This window comes from Sabethes cyaneus, chromosome 3 (assembly GCF_943734655.1).
Source record: "Sabethes cyaneus chromosome 3, idSabCyanKW18_F2, whole genome shotgun sequence".
Lineage (NCBI taxonomy): Eukaryota > Metazoa > Arthropoda > Insecta > Diptera > Culicidae > Sabethes > Sabethes cyaneus.
Genome location: NC_071355.1, coordinates 224,199,482 through 224,227,421, shown reverse-complemented (window position 1 = coordinate 224,227,421; position 27,940 = coordinate 224,199,482). Strand labels below are relative to the sequence as shown.

At 42.0% G+C, this 27,940-nt stretch overlaps 1 protein-coding gene across 1 annotated transcript; it reads right to left on the bottom strand.

Moving 5' to 3' along the window:
• Window positions 1-27,940, bottom strand: LOC128744470 (protein Wnt-1). The gene is made up of 5 exons (XM_053841510.1): window positions 27,636-27,940; window positions 18,615-18,877; window positions 2,483-2,781; window positions 561-865; window positions 1-480 (listed from the first exon to the last, which is right to left on the bottom strand). Exons 1-5 carry the CDS (start codon window positions 27,737-27,739, stop codon window positions 174-176), a joined length of 1,278 nt encoding a protein of 425 aa, XP_053697485.1. The 5' UTR covers window positions 27,740-27,940; the 3' UTR covers window positions 1-173.

Genomic DNA, 27,940 nt, shown 5'->3' with positions numbered 1-27,940 from the left:
TTTAGCTCAAACTCCACAGCAGGATTATGATTCAGAGATCAACGCAAAAAAGCAAACACGATCCAACGACGACGACGACGACGACGATGATGATGACGGAGAAAACGCATGGAAAAAAGCATAAGCGAACGTTTTCTTCATGACTCGACTGTGGTTGCTACCCTGCTATCTCCTCACAGACATGTGTGAATAATCTTCTTGGTCCGACAAAGCTTACACTTTACCTCGCAGCACCAGTGGAAGGTACAGGCACACCGTTCCACCACGATGACCTCCTGGGTTCGGTAGCCCCGACCGCAGCACATCAGATCGCATCCGTCAACGCCTATTGACGTATCGTTGCACTGACGACCGTGCGTTCCCTGAATGCCTAGACGCGGATTTCGCTCGCAAAATCCAGGCGACGTTTCGAGATATACCAGATCCTTCGCACCGGGTGGTTTGTGATCCGGATTGTGAGGTTTCAGCTGGAAGTTGTATCTGTGGGCGAAAAGGTGGAAGAAAACGAAGGGAAGTTATAGCCGTGAGCCTTACCGGTGTATGAAAGCTAGCAAACTTACCGATTGATTTTCTTCTGCTGATGACTTCTCGCGTGGATTGAATTACTCGAAACACTGTTCGGGCTGGAACCGACCTGGTTGGGATTTTTCAGCCCGTTCGGGTTCGCTCGGTTCGAAATGGTAGCCTCGTTCACCGTCGATCGCAGGCTGTTGGAAACCATAACCCGCGAGGCGCCATCAAATCGATCCTTAAGTAGATCGCCCACGACTCGGAAGCTCGGCAATCGCATCCAGCAAGTTTTGACGGTGCACGAGCCGGACATCCCGTGGCACTTGCATTCCTGCCGCATCTCCGATTGAACGTGCTGAAACGGAGAAGGAAAGAAGAAACAAATGATATCATAAATCGTCGGAAGATAATTTACGATTGCAGTAATCTTAATCGTGTTGCTGAGCAGGGAGATGAACCGTTGCAGCCGGGAAAAGGTAAATATCGCTAAAAGCGATTGTGATTCCGATTTGGATTAATTAAACGATAATTGTTTTTCATTCAATGGTCCCTCGCTAATGACTATATATTCAGTTGTTTGCAATCGAAGGTTTATCTACGACGGCTTTCAACTCTGACCGGCGGCCAAAGCAGATCATCGAATCAGCAAGGGGTACCGATGGTCTCTTCTTCAATAATTTACTACCTCCGGAATGCAGTTTACAAGTTCATTTCCTCTATCGGAGGATACCACGGATGAGCGTCTCCCCTGCAATCAAACATCACAGCAAATCTCAGATTTATGGCAACATTAAACCGCCATTAATTTTGTCTTGAATTCACATAAAATCCTATAAAAATCAATTAAATACCATCATTGGAAAAATTTCGCATTCTTCCCGCTCAACTTTTTGTGTATAATCCCAATCGCGGTCCGTTTTCCCACAGGTATCCCACACTTTAATTGCCATTCCAGAGGTCCACTCCTTGATCACCAGAAGAGAGAGAAAAAAAAGTCTCAAAAAACACCAGCGCAGCGAAACCATTAGCCGAACGAAGAGAAGAAATCGAAGCAACTTCACACTAATCCTTTGGAAGGCGGACCGCCCCATCAGAGGCGAAACCGGCACACATCAGCGCCGTTGCGATGGCCTGCTGACCGCGGCAGGACTAATATGTCACTTAATTACAATCACCACAAATTAATAAAATTCATAAATGATTTCATTAGGCCTTTTATCTGCTGTCAGCGAATATAAAATATGCGCTGCTGCAGATATTGTCTCTTTTTTCGGTGATGGGGCGCTCCGTAGGGTGGCTCGTTTTGCCTGTTTCGATGACATTAATTCAAAAAGCTGTGGAAGGATTATTTACTTGAATGTTGGTAAATATGAGCGAAGTCCAGCTGCTCTTCTGATTAAATTGAGCTAACTTAATGACTCTGAATACTAACGGAATCGCTCCCAAAAGCAGCCGGGAGCCACCCTAGCAGTTCGCCACCAATGAAGTCAGCAGGCGTACTTTTGAGGCTCACGCGAGCCCGCAGCGAAGAGGATTAAAACATTTATTAATGAAATATAAAGAAAAAGTATGGCAAAATGGGCTTGCGAAATCAAAGCTCCCGTTATCGGCAGTAACAGCAGCAGCAGCAGCTCAGATGGTAGCCACGAGGGTTCGGTTATAAATAAATTTTATTTATTCGATTTCTCCTCACTGACTGCTGTGGTAGCCCCCAAATGGGCTTTCGCTTATCCCTTTACTGTGTATATTGCTTTGCGCAACTTGTGTGGCGCGGGTTTGCGTTAATCTCACCTGAGCGCACTCCAGCCAAGTCCCCTCCCCTTCTCCGCTGGAAGCTAGTTTTCCCGCAGATAAACTCCCGACTTTATTATGATTGTCTGTTGAGTGCCACTCGAATTAAACCCATCAACCTCCCGTGCAAACGGTTCCCTCGTCAAAGTTGGAGAAGATTAAAAAAATTATCTACACTCACCGCTCGTCCGGCTTCGTTGTTGTGAAGGTTCATCTTCTCACGTAGCGTTCGGCCACGCTCTCCAGTGTCCACGAATTCCCGCGAGAATTTGAACCCGAATCCGATGTTGTCACTGCAGCCACCCCACTCCCAATCCCGCACGCCCGCCACCGCTCCCATGCTGTTAGCCTGCGGGGCCCTGCTTTGGTGCGAGTAGTCACAAGTGCATGACTCGATCGAACCCTCACTGCAAGCCCTGGCGATGCTGTGCGTCACCGCTGCACTGGTGATCGCGTAAATGAAGGCCGTCTCTCTACATCCTAGAAGAAAAACGAAAAAAAACGACATTTATCAGTATCACAGTAGAAACTATATACGCTCACACAGAGGCAGAGAAACCCGATTAAAATAAATTAAATCGTTTTGTAATCCTACTTATGGCCAGTCTAATCATATCTAAGTCGTTCAGAAACGGTCAGGCCTAACGAGAATATTTTCGGTTTCGGAATCCTCATCTCCATCATCTTCTCGAAGAGGGCTCTCGAAAGATCAAAACTTAAGAGGTACCTACTGACTGTGGCCTCTCCTTGGAACTTTGACGTCCAACGTCGGGCCAGAGGTCGATAAAAAGAAAACATAAACCCTCGGCTGGTTTGCCCTTTTATGCTCCCGTTACTGGTGTTTCTGTAGCGGTTGTTGTTGTGGTTAAGGTAGTGTTTATTAAATTTCTGCTATTGCTGCTGGTAGGTGGAACTGTTAGCTACTTGTTGTTTTTGGGCGACGACACCCCATCAGCCATATATGAATACGTTTGCCATACAGACGAATGCCATAATGTATGTTTGCCATAATAGACGGGAGCCATACAGACCATAATGTATGTTTGCCATAATGAACAGCAGCCATAATGTACGTTTGCCATAATTCACATTGTTGGTATGGAGGCCCAGAACTACACTTCGACCAGTTCAAAGCTTAAAGGACCAGCGCGAGCAAGTCGCAAGAGGCCTAATTGATTTAATTTAAAAAAAAGCGGCTTTGCCGCTTTTCATTTTAAAAGGGTATCTCGATGCGAGGACTAGGGAAAACTAACTAGAGGACGGTAAACCTAGAAAAACGAATAGACCTAGACAGTGTTTACTGGCGGGACGACGACACTATGTAGGCCTTTGCAACTTACAAGGTACTGCGTGTGAACGTTGTTCGTCTGCCAGCGTGTTAGTCACGATTCTCAGCGCGGGGTTTCGGTCATGACTAAAATCACGAGGTTTGGTCGATTTTCACAGGCACGGGGCCTCGAAACCCCGCGCTGAAAATCGCGGCTAACACGCTGTCAGACGAACAACGTTCACACGCAGTACCTTGTAAGTCGCAAAGGTCTGCATAGTGTTGTCGTCCCGCCAGTAAACACAAAGTTGGATTAAACTTCTCGGTCGGTGGTTTCTACAGTAGGTGGAGGAAGAGGTACAATTTGTGTCTAAAAAAATCCAGCACCTCTGTGGTTCATTGGTACACGGGTACCAGCGAGCCACATGCCCTGGCGGGTGTTGTGGGTTCGATAATCTCAGATTAAAGCTTGGTTCGACCCAAGCACCTTCCAGCATCGGACAAAAGGTAGGAGTCACAACGACAACTTGTTAAGCGTAGCTACCTATTAACAACCCCCCCCCCCCCCCCCCCTACCTTTCCCCACCATTCCCGAAAAATCCTTCATTACTTTCCCTTGCCGTCCTTTCATCAATTGTAGAACCATCATTTAAAAAAAAATATGAATCTACAAGTTTGTACGAAAACAGTTCTTCTAACAATTTTGACGAAATGGAGAGCATTTTACTCTATTTTTCTCGATATAAAGAGATGTAAAAGTCAATATCTCTGGAATCCGTCTTTTTCACCACGAGAAAGTTTTTTTCCAATGACAGATTGTTTGATTGTGGCAATACTGAGCTGTTGGGCAATAATTTTCTGGCGTAGTGTCACGAAAAATAGAATCATATGACATTCGTTTGACCGAAATCATACAAACAAACAAATAGATGCTACAAAAAAACTCTAAATTATTTGAATGCATATGAAAATATTTTTCTTTTGATGAGAAAAGATTGTATCTATCTCAGCGGAATCTAAAGATAATCCCTTTTACATCGATAAAATTAGGTTGAAATGCATCCATTTGATCAAAACATCAGGAAGCAATCGTATGCTACAAACAAAAGCGCAACCATCGTATTCCATATGAAAAAAGCTTTCTTACGATGAAAAAGAATCGATTTTATCCCGAGAGATTCCAGACATATTGACTTTTAGATCCCTTTCCATCAAAAAACTATGGTGAAATGTCCTTCATTTAGCCAAAACTACTAGAAAAGCGTGTGTACCGTGAAGCGCTTCTTCATTAAAATTCATTATTAAAATCTTTGAACAAAAAATATGTACTGAAACTTTTATAAGTGTACTTGTTACGAAAAATAATTTTCATTTCAAAAAGACTTTCTTAGGAAAAAGACAACTTTCTTGAATGGCTAACTTTGCCGCTTTAATTTAGCTCGATCTCTGATGCGCGCCTGTTTAATATTCTTTTCGACAAAATGCGGATGTCGTCGTGATATTTTTTCACAACTTTTTCTGTCGCACAAAAACTTCTATTATTTAACAAGCGTTCGAAGAAAACGGGACATGAAAGTCTTATTTTTCCGTCACGCATTGTTTAAGTTCTAATTCCTTCAACATCCTTTTCTAAATTAGCCCTCTTATATCCCACCCAAGTCGTTCGCAAAACAATTGCACACGCACACAAACTTTCTCCCTCACCCTTCTTCCATGCAGAGCCAATTCTCGGTCCCAAGACGATCATCATCATCATCCAAATGGATTTGTCAATCATCTATAATCGGAGAGGCAGCAATCCTCCGAAGCAGCAAAAAGCCCAGCAATTTCTGTATGTGCATTTTCACCCCGGCTGCAAGACATTGTCCAAAATTGCAATTAGTAACGCCCAAATGCAAATGAATGCATTTTTTCGGTCCTTTTTCTGTTGGCCCTACTGCAAACGTTCGCCTATGCATGATCATCATAGCTTTCTTATATGATGTCACTACGCTCCCATCCTTCTCTGCTGCGCAGAGCAACAGCACTACAAGAAGCAATAACAGTAGACAACTTCAAAGGATCTTCTCGCTGGCTCAGGATGAGCCCAGCGGATGGTTTCGATCGAATGTGAACGAATATCCGAAACAAAGCAAAACAAAACGAATCGTAACGCCCATTGCTCAATTTACCCCATTAAACTAATTGTAATTTAAAGAAAATAAGCGAAATCGATCCTGGTTCAGACAAAAGCCTAAAGAAGACCAAAAAGGAAAGAAAAGGGGGAAACCGACCGGATTTCCTTTCGTACCCAAAATACGAATCATCACCAAGCGGCAGCGGCCTGGGTGCTATTGTGCACCCTGATGGACGCTCGTGAAAACCGGTAATTATCTCGGCTAGCGCAAAAACAAATCAAAAGTGCCCGCTTTTTTTTCGGCGCTCCTCGACTTCCTATTGTACGGGCCAAAACTGGCTGCCGGCTGAATGGATCGTAATCACCAAGATCAACAAATATTTTGGCGTTTTCAAAGGAATTTTTTATTCAGTCTCAGTTGGTTGCACCAACATCAGTCGTAGACACAGAAATCACAGATCTCATTCAAGCGACAAAGGGGTCCACAATGTGCGCAGTTTCGTTCATTCACATTTCACGTGGCATACGCGCGCGTTTGTCTGGATGAAGATCACTATCAAAGTAGGACAAAGCGTCAAGCTGGATGACAGCTACACCAATCTGATGGCGTGTGAACTCGCAAAATGATGACCGCGCGTCCCCAGCCCGACCTGTTCGACCAACCGAAAGCTAATGTATTCATCAACGAGTTGCGAGCAGATTAACATTTTTTCCCGACACACTCCCTCCCGAAATATGTTCCGATGAAGGGTTGCGAGCGAGCGGGTGGTTCCTCGGGAGGGTATCAATTACCAACTGTTGTCTGTTTCCCTGCTCGAGATGAACGGAGGGAATCCGGTTGAAATTCGCTGTTGAAATCAAGGGATTAAAGCCCGGCGAAGAACGAGGAAGGAAAGATTTAATCCAATAATATATTCATCATCATCGAGTATGATGATCGCGATCGATTGCTTCGACCCCGTGTGCCGAAGCAGGGGGCAGAAAGAGACATAGACAGGAGATGGATGATACAACCAGGCACGATCATTTAGCTGATGCCTAAAATAAATAAATACACGACTCTATTTCAGAGATTGACTTGAATGACACATCCCAATAAATCAATTAATATGAGATCAATCAAAAGCTGTATCACTTTCTCGCAGGGTCTCGCGGAAGGACTGGATAGATCACTGTACTGACAAATGACATCAATAAAAATTAATCCGCTGGCTACCTCGGCCTCGGCTCTGTTTAGAGAGATTCTTCCCATTCATTGGCGAAGAAACTCCAATAGGTGCTGTCAATTTCTCGCACGATAGCAGTCAGAGATTAATGGCGTTCAATGATTCACGCATTTACGGACCTAAGAAGCCTAAAGACAGCTAGACAAATGAATGTTCCCCAACCCATCGGCATTCCTCACATATTCATCGAAATCGGTTCGGTTCGGTTCGACTTCAGGGCGCGGTATATGGCCATTCAGCCTTGAACAAATGAATGAGGTTTTTTGCGGTTTATCACCGAACGCCTTACTTTCGATAGCTTAAAAGAATCAATAATGTTTCACCTCTTGTAATACACACAAAACAACCTTCAGAGCTGATTGCCAAATCAGCTTGCCAAACAAACGTCTCAATTTGAATGGAAAACAACATTATTGCCTAGCACAGTCCCAGGGGGCCCACCCAAATCCGGCCTTCGGCCTTCGAGAACCGTCCAGGACACTGATCTTCTCGGGACCAGGAACCGAAAACCCAATGATCGATATATTGAGCGTAAAATTTGACAATTCAATTGTAGGCCTACGAGGAGGACCGGACTAGTGCTACCAAGCGGTTACTGTAACTTCCTTGAAAGCAACCAGATGTTTTTGTCAGTCCCTTGCTTGCCTCTCAATTACGGAGGATTCGCTTCTGCTGCCTAGGTTAGGTGTGGTCAGTGCACTTGACTATAGCAGGACCAAAGCAGAAGGTGAAACCAAACCCCACAGGATACCAGTGCTGCAGCACTGGCGCAGGTTATCCTTCGGCCGACTCCCGTGTGGATTTATGATGATTGATTGTTGCCCGACTGGGTAGGGAATTTATAATTGACGATCATCTCTCGGCTAATATGCGAGCTTAAGGGAGGTGATAGGTGTGAAATTGAAGGTAACATGAATGCTAATCTGTCCATCGCACTTTGGGTTTAGGTGGGAAATGGTTGGTTTTCAGTTTCATTGAGATCCAAGAGTCTATCAATCCCAAAAAATGGCGCCTCTTGCCAAATACAGTTCACAATCGGAGCCACGTGAGTCGTGGCATGACTCACGACTATTCCACATCATCTGATTGCGATTAACTTCGTTCAATCGAAATTCTTTCGGTTCCAAAAAAAATCAAATAGTAGAACCTAGATCTTCTGATTTATGATGCATATAAAATCGTTTATAAATATGTATCGATACGCTTTAATAGTTGTACCAGCTTTCATCTGCTCTGTTCCAGAGAGCTGTTCGATTCCCGCCGAGCACACCCGAGATAACTTCCAGTCTTTGTTGCTTCTTCTTCTTCTCAATCTTCTTCTAGGTCTGTTGATTGGTCCTCTCTAGGTTGTTTGTTACCTCTGCTGTTGCTACGAAATAGGGTGCAAAAAAGCAATCAACACGACACTGAAGAGGAACGCACGGATCCCGAAAAAAGGAAGCATCAATATGAGAAATTTTTATTGCCGGTATTATAAAAATAAAACTGTCATCATCACCATCAGCCTTCGCTTTGGGACCTGAAGCGAGGCGACATCGGCAGCGATTGGGTGGTCATAAAAGTCGGAGCCTTTGGGTGATCGGCCGGAGTGGTCTAGGAAATGGAAGAATGGAAGGCGCGCACTCAGAGATATTCGATTCAATATTGTGTGGTTGCACAACCCACTCGCGCGGCAGCGGCGGCGGCTGCATGGTAGGATAACCGAAGCGACCGTGTGACAAGATTTATAGCTTCTAATTGCCTCCCGGTAATAAAGTTGTAGCACAGGAGGCGCTTCAGCTACTCCTGTGGTCAACCGCATCGACCGCTTGGAGAAAATAACTTGAGGTAGCCTTAATTTGCTGGTCAATTAGGACCCCGTTGCTGCTGCTGCTGTGGCTGCAACAGCAGCTGCCGTGTGGCGCAAGTCTGTGCGAGGCATGTGCGATAAACAAATCGAAGTGAGGAGATAAAATCGCGATAAAAATGTTCTCACGGTCGGATTTTTTCTGCTTCGATTTGCTTTATGTCACAGAGGTCTGTCCGTCCGTCTGCGTAGCCGGTTCAACCGGTCGTCACACGGTACAGTATCGCAAGCTGATCAATCTTTGTTACTCCCAACGCTACTCGCCCCGCGTGGAGCAAACCGAAGATTATGCCGCGGTTCCCCGTAAAAACATAGACGCGCGGTAGCGCAACTCTAACAAGTGCCACCACTTGTCCCGAGGTCCGGTCGCAAATCAGGGACCACACCGCCGCTCGATGAGATTGCTCTCGCTCGATTTTCGACTGTAAAATGATGAAATTAAAGAAAAGATAAGCCGCTGAAACCAGATACAGATATCGAAAGGGAGTACCAACCACTCTCTTTTTTCCATTTTATCGTCGTTTAATCTCCTCGGGAAGACTGCCACCGACAGAGCTGAAGATGGGTCCATCATCAGCTAAAGGAAACCCAGCTTGATTCGAGAAATCGAATGACATCACGTTTCTTTCCCATTAAAGTTGAGATAGTGTTTCGGTGGAAGGCGAGCGTGGCGTGCAGCTACGAAGTGCCTATTTCAAACAGTTTAAACATAATTACGACAGAGTCGTCGCTCGGCGGGCGCATGAAAGGCGTTTATTGTCTTATGGGCTTACCGGTGGGGGAGATGCTGACGCCTTCTGCTCTGCTGCTTCGTGCGGATCTATGAGTAAATACAATTTGAGCGACTGTTTCAGAGTCTGCCGCTACCACAACAACACCGATAGATTGTGCTACCAGCCTACGACACCGACGACGACGACGACGATGATCACTTCAGTTGCAAACTGTTAGACTTACCTACAATAGGGATTTATAAATGGCTTTTCAAAAAGAGCAAACACAGCGCCGCGAATGAATGGTTCGTAGGTGGGCTCTTCCAGCAGTGGGTGGTGGGTGTTTGGCATCCTCCAGTGTGCGCGCGGGTAAGAAGGTAGCTGTTCAAACAGATGGGGTCGAACGGCCGAACGCGGGGTATGCCGATTACTACTGTGGGAAAGATACATTTTCCCCCATGAAGTCGACCGACTGAAGCATGGTGTGTGTGTGTTGAATTTAAATCAAGCTGATTCGTGTTAATTGAATGTGAAAACATTTGTAACTTTTTCGTGCTTATTCCGGCTTCGTAAATACAGTCATTGTAACTCAATCTACCATGTAATTCTTTTAGTTGCATCTGCAACGGCCGATGGAAATTCCTGTTCCAGTGAATTTATTACGCAATCGTCGTCACAAAATGGCACTTTGCCAAATTCGCAGTGCAACAATGGAAGACGAGTTTAGCAGTAACTCAAAATGCATCACGCCTCTACCTCAATATTTCCAACGCCTGCAGCAGCAATCTCGCGCCCAATACGATACATTTTGTGTATTATTACTTATCTACCGTATGCGACCAGACCACAAGCCAGATCAAATCGTTCTCCGTCCCGCTCTGACCACCCCCGCTCGCTGGCTCCCAGGCAGCGGGCAATTAATTTTGCATGTTTACTTAATCAATCAGTATAAATTCGCTATAACTGTTTGGTAAATTGCCATTAATTTTCCGACAATTATTATAATTTATCGCCACCACTAACCCACAGAGAGCCGTCCAATGGCGGCCGGCACGCCAGTCAGCCAGCGTCCACCCAGAGCTCCAGATGTGTGCGCAACTAGCCAAGCCAGCACCACCAGTGCTGCCTGCCCTGCCGCGTCGTATTGGTCGCCGCGAGAGTTCGCATTAATTAATGATATAGCGGGAGCACCGCCAAGATTGCAGCAACCGTCTCTAATGGATCGCCTCGGACCAAACCAACCGAACCGTTCCCGCCGTCTTTCGTCCGACGGACCCGCACCCGGCCGCAGTCCTTGGCTTGGCCTGCAGCGGCGAGCCGAAGTTGCGATGAACAATGACTTAATTTCTTTCACGCGGCTCGCACGAGACTTTCTCCGATGATCGTCGGGAGGCAGCAGTCGTCGCCCAGCGAACGACGATGATTGAAAGCGACACCCATCAATATAATTAGAGCACTCGCCTTCGCCTGTCCTACGGGAGGTTTGAGCAGAGTACGAAATGTTACACGCTTTTTTGTTCAAGGCGACAACACCGGTGGTGCTGCCCTTTAGCGAGTGACCCCAGAGGGAGTGGATTTGCATATTCAGCACTTAAGTGCAAATTTTTGCAGAAATATTTAAACGATCGGATGATTGGATACTATTTTCTTGGAGAAAACCCAACATGGTCTCAGGACTGTAAAGACCGATCTTAAACGTTACCAGGAAACGCTAACGTTGGATAGCGCAAAACAAAATCAACGAAGAAGGGAAATGTTTGACCAAAGCAATAAAATATACAGAAAAAATTAGCCCAATTATCTAGCGTAGATTGGACAAATGTGGCAAAATAATCAAAACACCTTCGGAAGTATGACAAAAGGGAATCGAAACTCAAATTGATTTGAACGAATTCATGGCAATACTTGGATGAACATGAATCGAATCCGAAACCAAATTATAACAGAAATGATACACTAATAATTGACTCAACCTAAAAAAACTCAAATGACATTGTAAAACCAAACCTAATTTAGAAATCAATCAAAACAAAATACAATCCTCAGACAAATTTCGATACAATTTCCGATTCTAATTTGAGTACCATAAGACGGTGCTATGATAGTTTTTCATTTTAGTTCCACTTCGCGTCTGCCAAGATCAATTTCGTTGCAATTTTGCTTAAATTTTTGCCTAATTTTTTCCGAAGTTTGTCACCATTTTGCTCAATTGTGCTCAGATTAGAATATTCCATATCATATCATATTCAACTTTATGATTATTTTGGTTAACTTTACGGCTAGGTTTTTTAAATGTGGTTTTAACCATTTAGCCATTCACCATTTACGGCTTGGTTAACTTTGTTTTTCTTTTTCAAAAAACAATCATGTCTGTTTTTGGATATTTTGTAGTACAGCAAAGATTCGCTAACTGGTGATTCGCTAATCAGACGTTGGCTAGTTGGTCAAAATTCACTGTCAAAAAGAATCATTTGAGGGGTCTAGAAATGCGATTCAAGATCATATTCATTGTTGCTCATGGGATAATCCGCTGGATTCAACATCACGGATTACGTCTAACTTTTTAGCTAGATGTAATGTGGTATTTGCGCTTTGTCGCTGTTCTTCCCGACGATACAGCCATTACCTGTTTGAAAACAAACTAGTCAATCAAATAATAAGGCATCAATCAGTCGATTTTAAACTTGACTAAGTTTTCAATATGTATTTCGAGTCACGAAAGTTTTCAAAATCCGAGACAAAAATAATTTGCGTACCCCTCAATCAACTGTCGGTCAGCCCAATTAACGAACACGACTCGATAGTCGTGGTCCAATTAACGAATTCCGGTTGTACTTTGTAATTTTATGAAAATAAGTACCTTCGAGATTAAAAATTGCATCGATTTTGTTCAAAATTTGTATACCTATTGTTTTTTTGGAAAATTTGAGACTCGTATCTTTGTTACTGGGCCCTTCTGAGTTACGGTGGTTCCAAAAAATCATGCGACGTATTATTACATATTTCCCAAAGAAAATTTTTCTATTTTACTTTTACCATTTATTTTATTTTCTGAACCACTTAACCTATTTTGATAAGTCTTTTAGGATAATTAGGCACTGACGAACTAAAACATGACACATTGTAGAAAATTCTTTAAAAATATCGTTCTACTTACTAACACTTGCACGCTAACACCCTCCGTTATGCATGTATGTTGCGGAGTAACGTATATTTGTAGGGTTTTATGCTGCAGTGTTTTAACATTTGTACGGTTTTATACTCAACACTTGCAGAAACACTCGAGCGCTGCAGTGTGGTCATGTTGTGCAATACACTTTTTGAAAATGGAATGATTTTTTGCGTGGACGATAGAATCAACGCAAGTGTCTCGTCTGTTTGTCTGCATAATGGACAATATGAATAATGGACGTTAGGCATAATTTCGCTTTCCTATAAATACACACTTGACTCAATCATCGCTACGTCACAATACAATGAGAACTGGGGCCGCCGTTTGACATAAAAATATTGGCATAAACATAAGGGACTATTTGGCAGAAAAAACATTAGGCATAATGACCTTTTGGTTGAACTTCCTAAAAAACATTTTGTGAACTTTTATGGATGATTCAGGACGAGACGGGTGCACTCCGCGAGTGTTGCCCACCGTAGGATGTGGCGGTAACTATGGGTGCAATACCCCCCCTCCCCCACCAGAAATTCTTGGTCTATCGACTACCCCCCTAGCTTTTCTAGGTCTACCGACTCTTGTTAGTTTTCCCCGGAGAGGCAATTTTCTGAATCAACAATAAGAAGAAGAAGAAAACGAAAACAATCAATCTGTCACTGAGCTGGCTTCTCTCTCTTAGGTTTTCTCTAGCCCTCGCAGCGACTCACCGGGTTGGTACCGAATGACCGAATAACAAAAAGCCGGAATCCAAATGGCAGAATTTGAACAACTGTCGCAGAAGGCCGAAATTGTAACTGGCCCAACCACGAAAGGCCGAGCCCCTACTTAGCTGAATCTAACAGAAAACTATTTTCTCGAATGATAATGATAAAAATAATCTCTTAAGGTCAATGATTGAAAAATTATTTTCCTTAAGTTAGGCCATTACAAATATTTTAAAACGTTTTTGTCCCTCCGGTGGGGGGAAAAACGGGGGGAGGCGAAAAAAGAACAAAGAGAATTTTTTCATCGAGCAAAAAAATATGGATTTTAGGCATTTTTATTTAAAGTTTAAACGTGATAACCAAATCTATTCTTGCTTTTAATATATACGTCGTTATTTTCCATGCAAAAATCTACGCAAAAAAAAACAAAAACGAAAGAAATTTTTTTAGCCGATTTTCGGAAATTCCGCTGTTTGAATTTCCATTTCTATTTCATGCTAGAAGCGTTAACTCATCTCATACACTCATTTTTCAAGTTTTTCAGGATGTAGAGCCCACAGACAATTGATTTTATAAAAAAAAAAATAACTCATATCCTACAAATTATTGTTTTGCCCCCCGATTTTTCAAGCCAATTTCCAAGGGGGGAGAGGTGACAAAAACTTTGAAAATGATTTGCAATCTATCAATCTAGAATTACCTACGAATGACCGAATCACGAAAAACCGAAAGACAAGTGAACGAAATAACAAATAGCATAACAGATCTAATGGCCGAAACACGAATGGTCGAATATCATAGGAAATATTTGCGGCCTTCGACCTGCTCAGATATTGGATATTTACAGTCCTACGAGCGGTAGCGTTACAGTTACAGTTACAGTTACGGTTGTTAAAATTCTGCCATTTGGACTTCGGCTATTAATTATTCGGCCATTCGTAGGTATTTCCTGCTGAGGCGGTTAACCTACGAATGACGGAAACACAGATGGTCGAATCACGAATTGCCGAAATACAAATGGACGAAATAACAAATGGCATAATAAATCTAATGGTCGAATCACAAATGGCCGAAACACGAATGGCCGAATCCATACTGACCAAAACGCAATGGCCGAATCACGAATGGCCGTATGTCATTGATAAAGTTTGCACCCTTTCACCTGCCATATGTTGGGCATACATTGTCCTTCTTTCCACTGTCCTCAACTAAAGGATAACCGCTACTAGTCAGTAAACCAAAGAAAATGCATGCACCTAAATAGAGGTAGGTGGCCCCCGGCCCCTTTCAAATGACTTAATGCTAAATGGATTGCCCCGATTCTCATAGTGTGAATGTATTCAAATTGATCACGATCGGTGAAATATCAAAACTCAGATGATTACGTTTCGGCCTACTGTCTTTTATTCAGCCATCATCAGATAAAGGAAATAATCTTATCGCTAACTAAAAACAAAACTTTTGTCGTCCACTGTAGTTTCATCTACGACGCTATGTCCGTCCGTCTGCGTCGTTCCCTTTTGCTCTGTTCAAACTATTCTCATAGTATTGTGACAAGGCGATGTTTAGCTCAAGTGCGTATCAATAGGAAAGCGAAGTTTTGTAATTTATGCCTAAAGTTCATTATACCTAACGTGCATTTTGTCTACCGTCCATTATGCACATCGCCCATTATGCCTATCACCCATTATGCCTACTGTCTACCCTGCCTAACATCCATTATGCCTAACGTCCATTATGCCTAAGGCCCGTATGCTTAAAGTTCGTATACTTAACCTCCGTATGCCTAATGTCGCACACCCGAACAAAATTCGTTTCTATTCCGCCGGAATCTAGAAAAATTCACGTTTCATGTTAAGAAAACTATGGTTAAAAGTCTTTCATCTGACCAAAACTGATAGCTATTATTAGACATAGGTTATTTCTTTTGACATCGAATCACTATTATTAGCCCCACAACTATCCTGTACTCTAACAGACCTAGCTGCGTAGTCTTTCACATAGAACACAGAAGGAGAAGCTCCTAATGTTCTTTAAGAGTAAAAATTCTTCTTTAGAGTACTTTAGAGTTTAAAAATTCAAACCAAACTAAGGCAAAAATCAAGTAATAAATAGAATCGTTGACCTCGTCGAAACTATCGATATTATTTTAAAATCAATATTTTGGATTCCGATTTTAATTTATACTAATTTCATCCGAAATCCATTCACTGGAAATACAGGAAAACAATTCACAAACCTAGATATTTCACAACTCACAATACAAATGCGATGCAAAAGGGCGCTTCTTCTATAAAATCATGTTATTTTTAATTTCCTGTTCTTTCACTTTTTCTTGCTGTTCTTTTTTCTCGGAAACTAAACAACGCATCAGAATGACTTTTTTAGTTGTTTCTATAGATATTTGGAGGTGATTTTTATAACTTTTGAGCGTTGTAAATACAACACAAATTTTGTTTCCTTATGTAAGTATTGCCAAATCTGGGCTATAATTTAGGATTTAACGATAGTGTGCTTACTGGTAATAAAACTGTGTTTGCTTATTTTCTATGGAAAGTTTTTTTTTCAGACATTCATCATTCCATTAGTTTAATTAGACATATATCATTCTAGTAGGTAGGAAAATTTGCATTACAAATATAATTGGCAAACAGAACAAAACGAAACAACCACCTAATGTATGGCGATTGCTATCGAACTAATGAAATAATAAACTTTAAGTCTGATTTTAGCAGAGCGAAACTCCTTGAATTTATTGTGACGCCTCAGAATGTCACGACGAAAAAAACCCTCCTGCGTGAAGCTCTAACTAGGCAGACATGCAGAATTTCTAAACAACTTTATCAGAACTGTCAAAATAGCTTCGCAAACATTGTCAAGACCACGAGTGTGCTACTCTTTGTCCGGAAAAGTAGTTTTACGGCGGTAATCAGCAGGCCATAATAGAGCGCTTAGCTTTTATTGACATTTTTACTAAATTGGCCATGAAAACCGCCAATAGAGTGCAATGAAACTTAAACTGTTTCCTGGGCAAGGCAACCGCGTGATAGCTATACACGCATTAAAGAGAGAGAGAAAAAAGCCTCGTGTAAAACTACGTTTGTTAACATGCATGACATGCTAATAAAAGGCACATTGACAAACCATTATAGTATTTTAATTTTACATGCAATATAAAGTAATGTATAGTAACTTTTAGTGCATGTTGGTTTTTTATTACGGTTGACTTGATGTAAAATGTTTAACAGATATCTCATTAGGTACGTTTTATTTGACGAAAAATATAGGTCAATTTTCAATGTTTTCAATAATTTATTCCATTTTAGTTGGAATCAAATTCAAATTCAACTTTTGGAACTATGTATTCTGCCAATTTTTGTGTTTAGGTCTATTTTTGAATGGTTTTGTTTGTTATTTACCGGTTAAAATGATCGCTTAATCGGAACTATTCTGAAACCTTTATCTTCCCCTTTGGTCTTGAGATACGGCATTGAACTGGACTGAACTGGACTGGTGCAGGGCATTACCCGGAACGCTTGGTAATCCGGAACAAGTCATTGAAATCCGGGACTGTCCCGCAAAAATCGGAACGTCTGATCAACTTAAATTAGCAACACTGAAAAATAGTTAGTAACCAGTTATCTAACTCAAACTGATCCACAGTAACCATCAATCCGGCAACACTGTCCCATTTTGCTGGCAAAACGGCTAGCATGCCGCAGCCCCTTACACAAAACTAGAAAATAAAAGCCGAGTGCGCCTCCTGCCACGATATCATGTAATTCGAGAGAGATTAACCACCCAATTTGGTTTTTCTTTCCCGTTTAGGTACTTTATTTTCCGACTCATTGAGCGTCGCCGAATGTTATTACAAGGGTGCTTGTGAACTTGTGAATGTCACCAGAGAATCCCTCGTACATAGTTCAATTGTTCAAAAACAGTTTCTTTCCTCGCCTCTCGTGCATCCACCAGGCACACCCAAACTCAAATTCCAAAATCAATGTATGCAGCAAGCAAAAATTAATCCTTGAAAGCCGGCTCAGGGTCTCTGGTGCAACAAGACGGGGAAAAACACCAAATTGTTTGTTATTTCCATTGACGATATACTGCGCTGGTTGTTGTATACATATATCGTACACACTTTGATGTTGATTTTTCTTCATTTCCCCTGGTGCCTCAGCGAATCCCCGGAACTGTCCCGGAATCAAACGTTCCGATCCGAAACGGTAAGTGGCTCGATTGCAGGAAGAAGGAAAACATGCCTAGAGAAAGGAAGCAGTCATTTGACGACGTTTAGCGTTTTCTTTCTGTTCCCTGTCATCAAACCACTTGAAAAGACGTTAAAACTTTCTGATTTAGGGACCTCTTAACTCTACAGAATCGACAGCACAGACCAGACGGAAGAGGCTCTAATAATAGTAATAAAATTGTTGCGCTGCCAAAGTGACAGATGTGTTTGCTTATCTGATGTACGGTGCTTAGGGAGAGTACCGGAGGAAAACAAATCTGTAACAGTTCATTTTTGCAACATTAGGCCTCCGATTACGTACCCTCGGCTCGCCAAATGCCTGCACGGACGACAGCAAACAAGGAAGGGGAAATCGACAAACCTACGTACGTAATATGATCAAATTACAACAGATCTGGCATTGGAACAAAAGCCCGGTGTGAGGGGTCCACCAACGAGGCACAATAATCGTGTCTAGTGTGAAAATTAGCGACAGTCTCACTCTCGATCTGAAGCGTTTTGCCGCCGCCACCGCGGCCACTAGGGTTTCCTAGCCGTGCGCTCGCTCTGTGGTGACTACGTGAAGGGTCACTATCAGAGATCAACGTGCCTTTTCGGTTCGGACGACGACGACGGTGTGACATTGAAATAATCCCGAGATGGACCAGCCGCGGCGTCGGGTTGCGTTTGCTGCGGTTCGTAAAATCTACCCACACGCTGCTGCCAGGCAGCTGCTGCTGGAACGATGACGGAACCTACGCTATCACGCCACAGCACGGAACACGACGCGAACGCCCAGCAGAAGCACGTTATGTAAAGTAGCAAATGCGATGGCGTACGGTAAAGCTTCTGAATGTCAATGTGTACCTACAAAGTTTGCTAGAGCTCGCCTGTGAAAGCGATTGCGATCTAGCTGTGTGCGATGGAGACAATTATGGAATGAAAATTGTTAAGTCGAATGACTGAATCGTATAGGAGAATTTTTGTTCTTATTTTACGTTGACGGAATCTAGTTTTAAGTGGTGACTCTCGGATGCTTACCTCGTTCCACGATCTTTCCGAACAGATTCTTGCCACGCAGGAAGTTTCTCGTTGAACAGTTCCACCTCCGGTTGCGGAACTGATGCTGACACTCGTTGATCGCCATATTGGCTCCTTTGGCAATCGCAGCCAGCACGCCGGGGTTCTCCCGAGCCAGCCGTCGCTGTTTCCTCCTCAGTGTAGCGTGAATCGCCGGATCCATGTAGATCATCCCGTTGGCCAGGGGTGAAATGTTGTTCGGCTCACCCGCTTTGGCGATCCCCCTGGGGAAAAAAATAGTAAGCAAATACGAAAGGAAACAATAAGAGAACGGAAAATCAGGAAATTTTCGCCCGCAGCCTCATCTGTTAAAACAAAGCACCTCCTCGAACGGAACACCGTTCATGTTTGTTTTCTACAACAGACTAAATTCCTTAGGAAAACAAACTGTCACCTGCGTGAGCTGCACAAGGCACTCTGTAAGGGAAAAAGTCAACAAACGTCAGGTTCAGGAAGATGGATTAATGCACTTTAAGCGGTACGGCCGGAACCCTGAAGAGGCTCGGCTTGTCAAATATTGACCCCCGGGTAAGGCTCGAATGCCTGCATACTTCAGGCATTAAATTTCACACAATTCAAAGGCCAGGCTGGCTGACTGACCGTCCGGTCATCGAAAGGAAGTAACAAGTTAGCAGGACGTGCTGCGCTGCCATGGTGTAACGAACGCATTCCTACACTACAGATGTCGTAATCCTTGATCACCGTGCAGGCGGTCGAGAATAGCTTGCAACAATATTTGCACCCCCGGTTGAAAGCGAAAAGCGCCCCGAAAAACGGGAGCTCTTTGTGGTGGGTGATTTTCGACGAAGAGTTGCGAAATAATCTAATTGTTGTCTTATGCAAATTTGATTTGCTTTTCGCACTTTGTTCAATGATCGCCGGTAATCAAATCGATTGTGACGACGCCGACAGAATTCTGCTGCAGTGCAGTGGCAGTCGGTGCAGAGGCTTGGCCTGGTTATCCGCACTAAATTAATGTTCAAATATTTTCCGTGGAAGTGCCGAAAGCATTCATCGTTGACCCATTCGCATTGCAGTGTTACCTCGGTGAACGATAATTAATTGAGCTTAGAAAAAAAACCTAACCTCTTTTCGTGACGCTTGTCAAAACAAATATGTACTAGAAATAAAATCGGGGAAAGCCAAATTCAAAATTTAACTGCCGCTCTATTTACTCTGTTCCATTCCATAAACAAACTCTATCAAAATAATTTCTAGAAAATTTAAATCTTTAAAATAAAATATTAGTGTCAACAATAATGTACTTGACAGGTTGAGCAATCATGCCGAAAATTACATCGAAGATTTCAACTAAATTTTCAAAAGCAAGAAAATTAATATACTCCTTATTAAGCGCACATTTGTCTGCAGCTGCACTGGCAAGGATCGTAGAGCAATCTGCTCTATCTATAACTATCTCATGCTGTTCCGTTCCGTCCAGACATGTTTTGTCCTGGTTTTGATATGCGTAATGTTATCATCGGTGTTTTAATTATCAAAAAATGGGTATTTATTTATTTAAAAAATGGGGTTTATATACTTTCAAACTTAAAATTGTTGATTTGTTGTCATTTTTTATCGTCTTTTGTGTCTTTTTTGGTAGCTCTTGATGGTTACTTTTTGTCGTCATGTTTAGTTTTTGTGACATTTTTTGTCGCTATTATCGTCTTTTTATCGTTTCTTCATTGCCTTTTCTTATCTACATATATAGTCTATTAGTCATTTTTTATTGTCTTTTTCGACATTTTGTCTCGCTTCTTTGGTGTTTTTTCGGAGTCTTTCCATCGTATTTTTGTCGTCTTATTTTATATCGTTTTTTGCCTACTTGTCATTACTATTTCCTCATCTTCCCGTCATTCTCACGCTGTTTTTTCACTGCGCCGCATCGTTGTATTTTTGTACTATCTTTTCGTCATTCTGTTATCGTCTTTTCGTAATTTTATTGTTGTCTTATCGGCGCTTTTTCGCCTTGATCGTATTCTTGTCGTTTTGTCACGGTCGTCATTTGTTGACCTCTGGTTTTTGGCATTTTTGTCACTTCTTACGGTGTCTTTTTGCCGTCTTAATGTCTTTTTCTTGCTGTTTTTGTGTGATTTCATTATCATTTTACTGTCATTTTTTCATTTTTTTGTCGTAGTTAGTTTTCAAAGTAACAAAAATGGTGTCTCTGTACTGCCTTTTTGCCATTCTTTCGTCATCTTTCTGCCGTATATTCGTGAACTTTTCATCGTCTTTTGTGCAAGTTTAGCTCTTTAAGAACGGCACGTTTTTAGTCATTTTCCCGAAAGTAACGATAAACCTACTTTTTTAGAACGTATTGAGCTATTGAGATACGAAGTGTAACTTTTAAACTAATGTTGCTCAACTTTTATATTTTGTAGGTCGCGGGAACGATTTCATTCTTTTTTCTGCAAGTTCTAACTCTAGTTCTTTGAAAGATTTGATGCATTTTAAATGCCTTTTTGTCATTTTTTGTTGTTTTTGTCGCTTTTTGGCGTCTGTTTGTTCTTTGATTCATCATATTATTTCCGTCGTATGTTCGTCGTCTATCGTCGTCATTTCGTCATCGTATTTTTGCCATCTTTTAATCGCTTTTTCGTCATCTTTCCATCGCATTTTCGTCGTATTTACGCTGTCTTTTCACCGTTTCTTCATTAGTAATCATTTCATCGCATTTTTATTGTATTTCCTGAGAGCTTAAATGTTCGACAGTTTTTAATTATCGCGTAGAAAGCAAATTAATGTAAAAAATTAAATAGCAAATTAATTAATGCAAATGGGGCAAAGATTCCAGCAAGTTGGTTTTAAAGAATAACCCAATTCGCTTGACTGTAGTAAAACATTTTGAAGTTTTCTCGAACTACAGAATCCATTTAAGGAATCATCCGTAGAACTACGAATTATTCCATAGATTTGACATCATTGCAGTCAATTACAGACTCTATAGACTACAAAAGTGTTAAAATACTCAAATGTACTCCATTTTTAAATCAAAACAGAGAGTTTCTTTTATTAATATTGAAACTCTCCACCTTGACCTTGCTTCAAGGCAATAAGGCAATTCAAGGCACAAAAGTTACTTCATAGTAGTCAGACCATGTACAGTTTTATCGTCCGTGCTTGGAAAGTTGAGAAATTATGAAGAAAATGACTCCATAGAATATTTCAACTAAATTTTCAACAGCGCACCAAGAAAATTCACTATATTCTTCGCCCCAAGTGCACGTGTTTGTCTACAGCTGTACTGAATAGTGGTCAAACTGATGTCTGTGCTAGTAAAACACCTCATTTTCTTAGTAAATGTACTGAAAAGTACAAAAATAAGATATTTTTTTAAAAAAATTCACAGTTTTCTCTATTTCAGTCAATGCGTTGAATATTTTCCTCTCGGTTGGTGCAAAAATATCAAAATTTGAACTGGAAATCACTGAGTTATTAATACTCAAAAACTAACCGCTTTTTGTAAAAATTGCTTTTTAATAATTTTTGTTCAATAACGTAATCATACCTCAAAATTTTGAATTGAACGTTCTGAATTCTACAGCTTTTTTTGATACAAAACAATATGAAGAGCAATGACAGTAATTTATATCCGTCATTTCGTGAAACGAACAACAGCCAAGACTGAAAGATATCAACCGAAGAAAACCGCATCAGTCATCACCATCATCATCATCATCATCACGGTCGTCGGCAGCCGTCAACGGCAAAAGTGTGACAAAGTGGTATTGCCATAAAATCACCAACAATGATAATAAAATAGAATAGAGACCCCGGTCCATCGGTCCGAGCGGAACGCGCCAGCGATCGTGGTCATGTTTGATCGCGCATGTTTTGTTGAATATTTAATCAAGCTCAAGCCAGACCAGGCCAGGCCAAGCTGACGTCAAAGACCCCAGGGCAACGCTTCGGTTGGTGCTCTTCCAGGGCGATGGTCACTCGCTTAGAGTTGGGTATTTTTCAAAATTATCGTACAGGTTTGGCCCGAGAAAGGATACCTTAATTCTTTGGAAATTGGTAGGTGCGTGACTTTCCTACAAAGGAAAGTCAAAAAAAAACTTCATTCTTAATCTTAAAAAAATTTCAAAATATGTTTTACTTATTTGCCCATCCATAATTTAGAAGTTGGGTTGTAATTGACTCCCATTATAGCTTGATTCGATACGCGAATTCCTCAGCTTGACTAGGGGGAACGTTATACAAACTTAATAAGCATTCCCAAGCCACAATTTAGGTCTTATTATAATTTTATGAAGGTTTTTATGACCGAAATTGGTCATACAACCCACAATAAGAGCGCAATAAAACCCGCTTTGTTACTTGGGTTGCTTAAATGACCCAGCTAGCATTTTCATATGTATAAGAAAAGGTAAAAATCAGCATTACGTACAGATATACATTCTAAATAAATCGTATTTCATGCGCAAAATTGGCATATCCGCCTCCAAAATAGTGGCGATATACGTGATTACGAATAATTTTGAGCGTTACGACTATATAAGTATTTATATACGATAATATCCTATTAAGCGCGAGTCGCTCCGTACTACTCTACGATTTTGTGCTGAAAATCGTATGTATGTCAGTCATTATCATTATATACGACAAAAAATCAACTTGAACCCACTTTATCTAGCTTTAGTTACGATTTTGAGTTTGTTAGGAGATATTTACGATAGTTTTCGTACATTGATATACGAGTTGGTGCTAGCTGGGGACTCTCCTTTCCGCTCTTTTCCCTTCACGCCTTGTTGTTGTTTCATTACTTTCTTCTATCGTTTTCAGCATCGATTATAAAAATCTACCGGGAAATTTAGCTTGAAGTTTTTTCGGAAAATGGGGGAATGATGAAATACTCCTTTCGATCATAAGTCCACTAAATAATGGCTCATAATTAACAATTTCATGCAATTCTGAGACCCATCGGCCCATTTTGTACGATAATTTTGAAAAATACCCAGTTGTGAAAGTCGCACACACACGCACATCGACAGTGCGACAGTCAGATGGCGCTTACCAACCAAGGTCCAACGTGGTCAACCATCGCAATTTTTACTACCTATCAATCCACATGCAATTGGCGGAAGACAAATCGATCTAGGCGCACCTTCCCGAAGGCAGGCTTAGTGTCCCGGATAAGAACTAAAAAGTGGGTGTCCGTGAAATACTCATTAAAAAGCAATGAACCGGACCCTCAACTCAAATTACTCCACTTTTCACGTTTACGAGATTTTCAATCTGTTTGGGTTTCTTCGATTCCTTTCGCGCAACAATAAAAATGATTTCTCAATCGTCAAACGGAGAACTCCCAGGAGCAAGGACGTTCTGTTGCCAAACTGGTACCTAACCTCCCAAAATAAGGGATTCCTTATTTGACAGTCTAGTTGATGCACCCGGATGGCATGGCAGGCAAAAAAAACGAGGTGCCCCATACAGGTAGACAGACCGACAGACTGATGGACAACCAGTACTGCACGGCTCATAAATTACCTTCCCCCACGACGCGAGGCGGCTCGTCATCTCCCGTGCGTAGATGATGAGTCCGTTTGATGATGATGGGATGAAATTTTTAACATTCATTTATGGCACTTGGCCCGACGGCTACGCGACGACGGTGTCTCACTTCGGTGACGGAAACGGAAAGATTCACACGAATCTCTCGAGACAGCCGAGCGACCCGAACGGAGGAAATTGCCACAATCGGCACCTGAAGTTGTGCCCAGAAACAGCATCGCAGTCGGGCACACCTTACTACATTCGGGACATCCCACCTTATTAGTAATTTTCAATCGTATACGATCTTCTTCGGTTTTATGCCCTTTTTAATGCGTCTTCCTGGTGGACCCAGAATGACACTGTCAACACAGAACCAGAACTGATGGCCAAAGAGCGCAGAAAAGATGATTTACAGTGCACAGCAATGTTGTTTATGATAATTATTATTACTGCCTTCGCTTTTTGTTGGACGGTTTTGTTTGGGACCCGCACAGTACAGACGCATTTATTGTACACTGTACTTCTGTCCGTACACTGTCTCTCGTCTCGTACTGGGAGTTGACAATTTGCTGCTGCTGCTGCTGCCAAAGCAATACCCTCGCAGGAAGACAAACTAATTTATATGGCATAACAAGAGTTATTATGTAAGTGTGGTCTTTTTGTTTGATCCCCGTACAGATCCAGGGGTTCGACGATGAACAAAACGCCGAAACCACAATGGATTGCACGATTGGATCTGTTCTCGACGGACCAACGAGCGACAGATCCAAAGGCGCAAAAACTGCATCATTCCACGTACTCGTTACATTCTGTTCCGTGGCGTCTCTTCACGTACGTGCTGGCCCAGAGTGGTATAATTCATCAATTTGCGGACCACGATTGGTTGCGACAATGGAATTGGAAAATTCCTCAAATTGGAATTTACACATCTCATTGCTCCGCTACTGTTTGCCAACATCTGGAGCATTGAATGTAATAAAATCGCTGCATTTAACACCCCCATCAACACCGATTGCAAAATAGCAGTAAATTATCCAACAATTAGCATCAATTTTCAAAGGGAGGCTAGAACAGTACATTGCGGACAGATCATAAAATATCGTTTCCATCATCTAAGCTGGCTGGCGCTTAGGGTGCCAGGATCGATATCCAATCTCGATCGGTTGCAACGATATAATTATATTCCAATCCGTTGCCGGTGGCCTGCTAGGCCGTTGGAAGTATCAGATTTGCAATAAAACAAAATTAATTTATCAAACGACCCGTTCTCTGAATGTTCTCGGACTCGTTTCGCTGCGCCTGTCTGTTACTATTAATCAAATTGGTAATCATTATTGCCTCTCTACTGCAGCAGTGGGCCGCTGCCGATCGGTCACTCTAAGCACCTCCGCGGGGAGAAGGTGCACGACATGATAGAGGATGATGACGAAAATACGGCCTGTCGGTTGAAAAATGACACTACAGTGTTAATTTGTCATTTATTACGCTATTAACAAACGCCTGTTTCTGCCGCACGGCGAACGGGACGAAGTCCTGCAGGCTGGCAGGAACCCTACCGAAGACTAAGGATGCACTTTGTTGGACAACGACCGCAGAATGACTAATGAATTGATGCTTTCAGTGCTGTGTGGTTCGCTGCTTACACGCGTTGAAATCTTTTGTTTCTAAACCCGTCGCCAGAAGGATTTTAGCAATATATTCAAATTAACCGCATAAAAAAAGAACCTAAAATATGCGACAAACAAAAGTATCGGAATTTTACGCAGCAATGAGCAAGAGCTCGCGAAGACTTGGAGATATTCTTTCCAGCGAGGAACCCGACCAACGGCAACAAACAGCCGCGCTTGATTCGGAAGGACAGAACAGACGCAATAAATTGCCGTTTCGCGCGAACGTTAACAAGCACGAGTTTTCATGTTTCGAGTTGACAAGCAAATTAATTGCATTTCACACCTGATAGATGCAACAGTAACTGGCACCAATCAAGCGGGTGATTATCGCTGCCGCTGCCGTAGTCGACCGACCGGTGACCTGATTTTTCTATAGCGACTCGAAATAATCGAATTAACGAGTGAACTTTATTTTTTTTCCTGCAGTTATCTTCACTCGCTGTCCTATAAAAAATGCCATCAAAAGTCAACCTTCATTCTGAACGCTGCGAGTCATCGGAGACGAAAAGGCACATTCGCACGCTTTATGACATTGTAGTGATCGTCGTCGTACACACTCCGTTCGGCCCTCGTCCAGCGATAAGGATCGATTTGGGTTACACGCGCAAAAAGACACTTCCAACCGCCGGAGCTCGTGCATTCGGGCAGTACTACGTATGCACAATTGAAATGTGCGAATGGGGCTTAATTAAACAAGCGAAGGGAAAATGGTTAATTTAATTAACGCGCAAAGCCGGAGAACAGCAAATGAATACAAATCAATTTTGTGGTGTCGTAACTTCGCTTTTGGCTGGTCACATAGTGATGAAAGCTCGTCGGGCCGTAGAGTGATTGCATGTAAATTCGCAAATCAGTGGTGCATTTCCGCAGCCTGCCTGCCAGGAAAGTGAACGTTTTTGCTGATTGCACAAAAACAAATTCGGACACTTCCGATTCGAATCGCCCTTTCCGAAGGCTTAACGGCATAGGTAACTTATAAGCAATGTTAACGAGTATGTTATGTCTTGTACAACGTCGAGTCGATAATAAAATTAATTACTGAAATAATTATAATCTGCATCTATAATGATTACAGTATTGATTACACCAGTTCTCGCAGGCAAGCCATTAATAGGAAGCCGGTTGTTGAGAAGCGGGGGAAAACAAGTGCGTAACTTGATTTTCCAAACGTGCTAACGTTTATGGGAGTTCTAGCTATCTAGTCTCATGCATACCGTTTGCACTCACATCATCGTCATGCTCTTGATGGGTATGATTAGGAAGTACGCATCAGGCTGCTGCTGCTGCTGCGTCCAGGAGCATCTCAGAGTCATGTGTTTTTAATTATTCGTAATGGAGCTTGATAAAAAAACAGAAACGATCGAATCGTAAAAATACGATAAAGATAATTCCTAATGAATAGCACTTTATTACTGAAGGGAAGAAAAACGTTTGAAAAAGCGATTGTACACTGAGATGCATTTTCTAAAATAAAGCGAGCGAGTCGCGAGAAAATCTAAATCTACTGATGAAAAACAATAATTCATCATCTTAGAGGCTTTCAAAAGTTCAACTATATGTAAACTCCCTCGATATGTGCGACCGACGGTAATAACACTAATGAACTATAAACTGATACCATTCAAGGTTGCTAAAAAAATCTATTCACGTTTTGAAACACATTTTCAAAACTTTTTAAATTAATCCAATTTCCAAATTTCAACGTAAAAACAATCCTCACAAGCAATCAAAGAATTAAACTTTACAATTAATACGATTCAAAGGACGACAAGTGTCAAATAAACATAGGAAAAACTACCCAAAAACCGTCACTTACCACCACATGGATCCTCGTCCTCGACCGGGTTTACTCTTACTTTCTACCTCTCCATTAGCACTGACCGCCATCAGGCAAACAAGAACAAATGTCACCAGTTCCATCCTTGCAACTTGACTCGCTCTTTATCGAACTTTTCTGTACTTTAGTAAGTTGCACACCAAAACTAAAAACAAAACTAAAACTAGCTCACTTCTGCAGTTGTTTCACCATGCGATTAGGGTAAGATCTTTCCCGTTTTTTTTTGCTTTCATGCACTCACAGTAGCCTGACCTGACGTAACGCAACCGATTACACTCGACTCC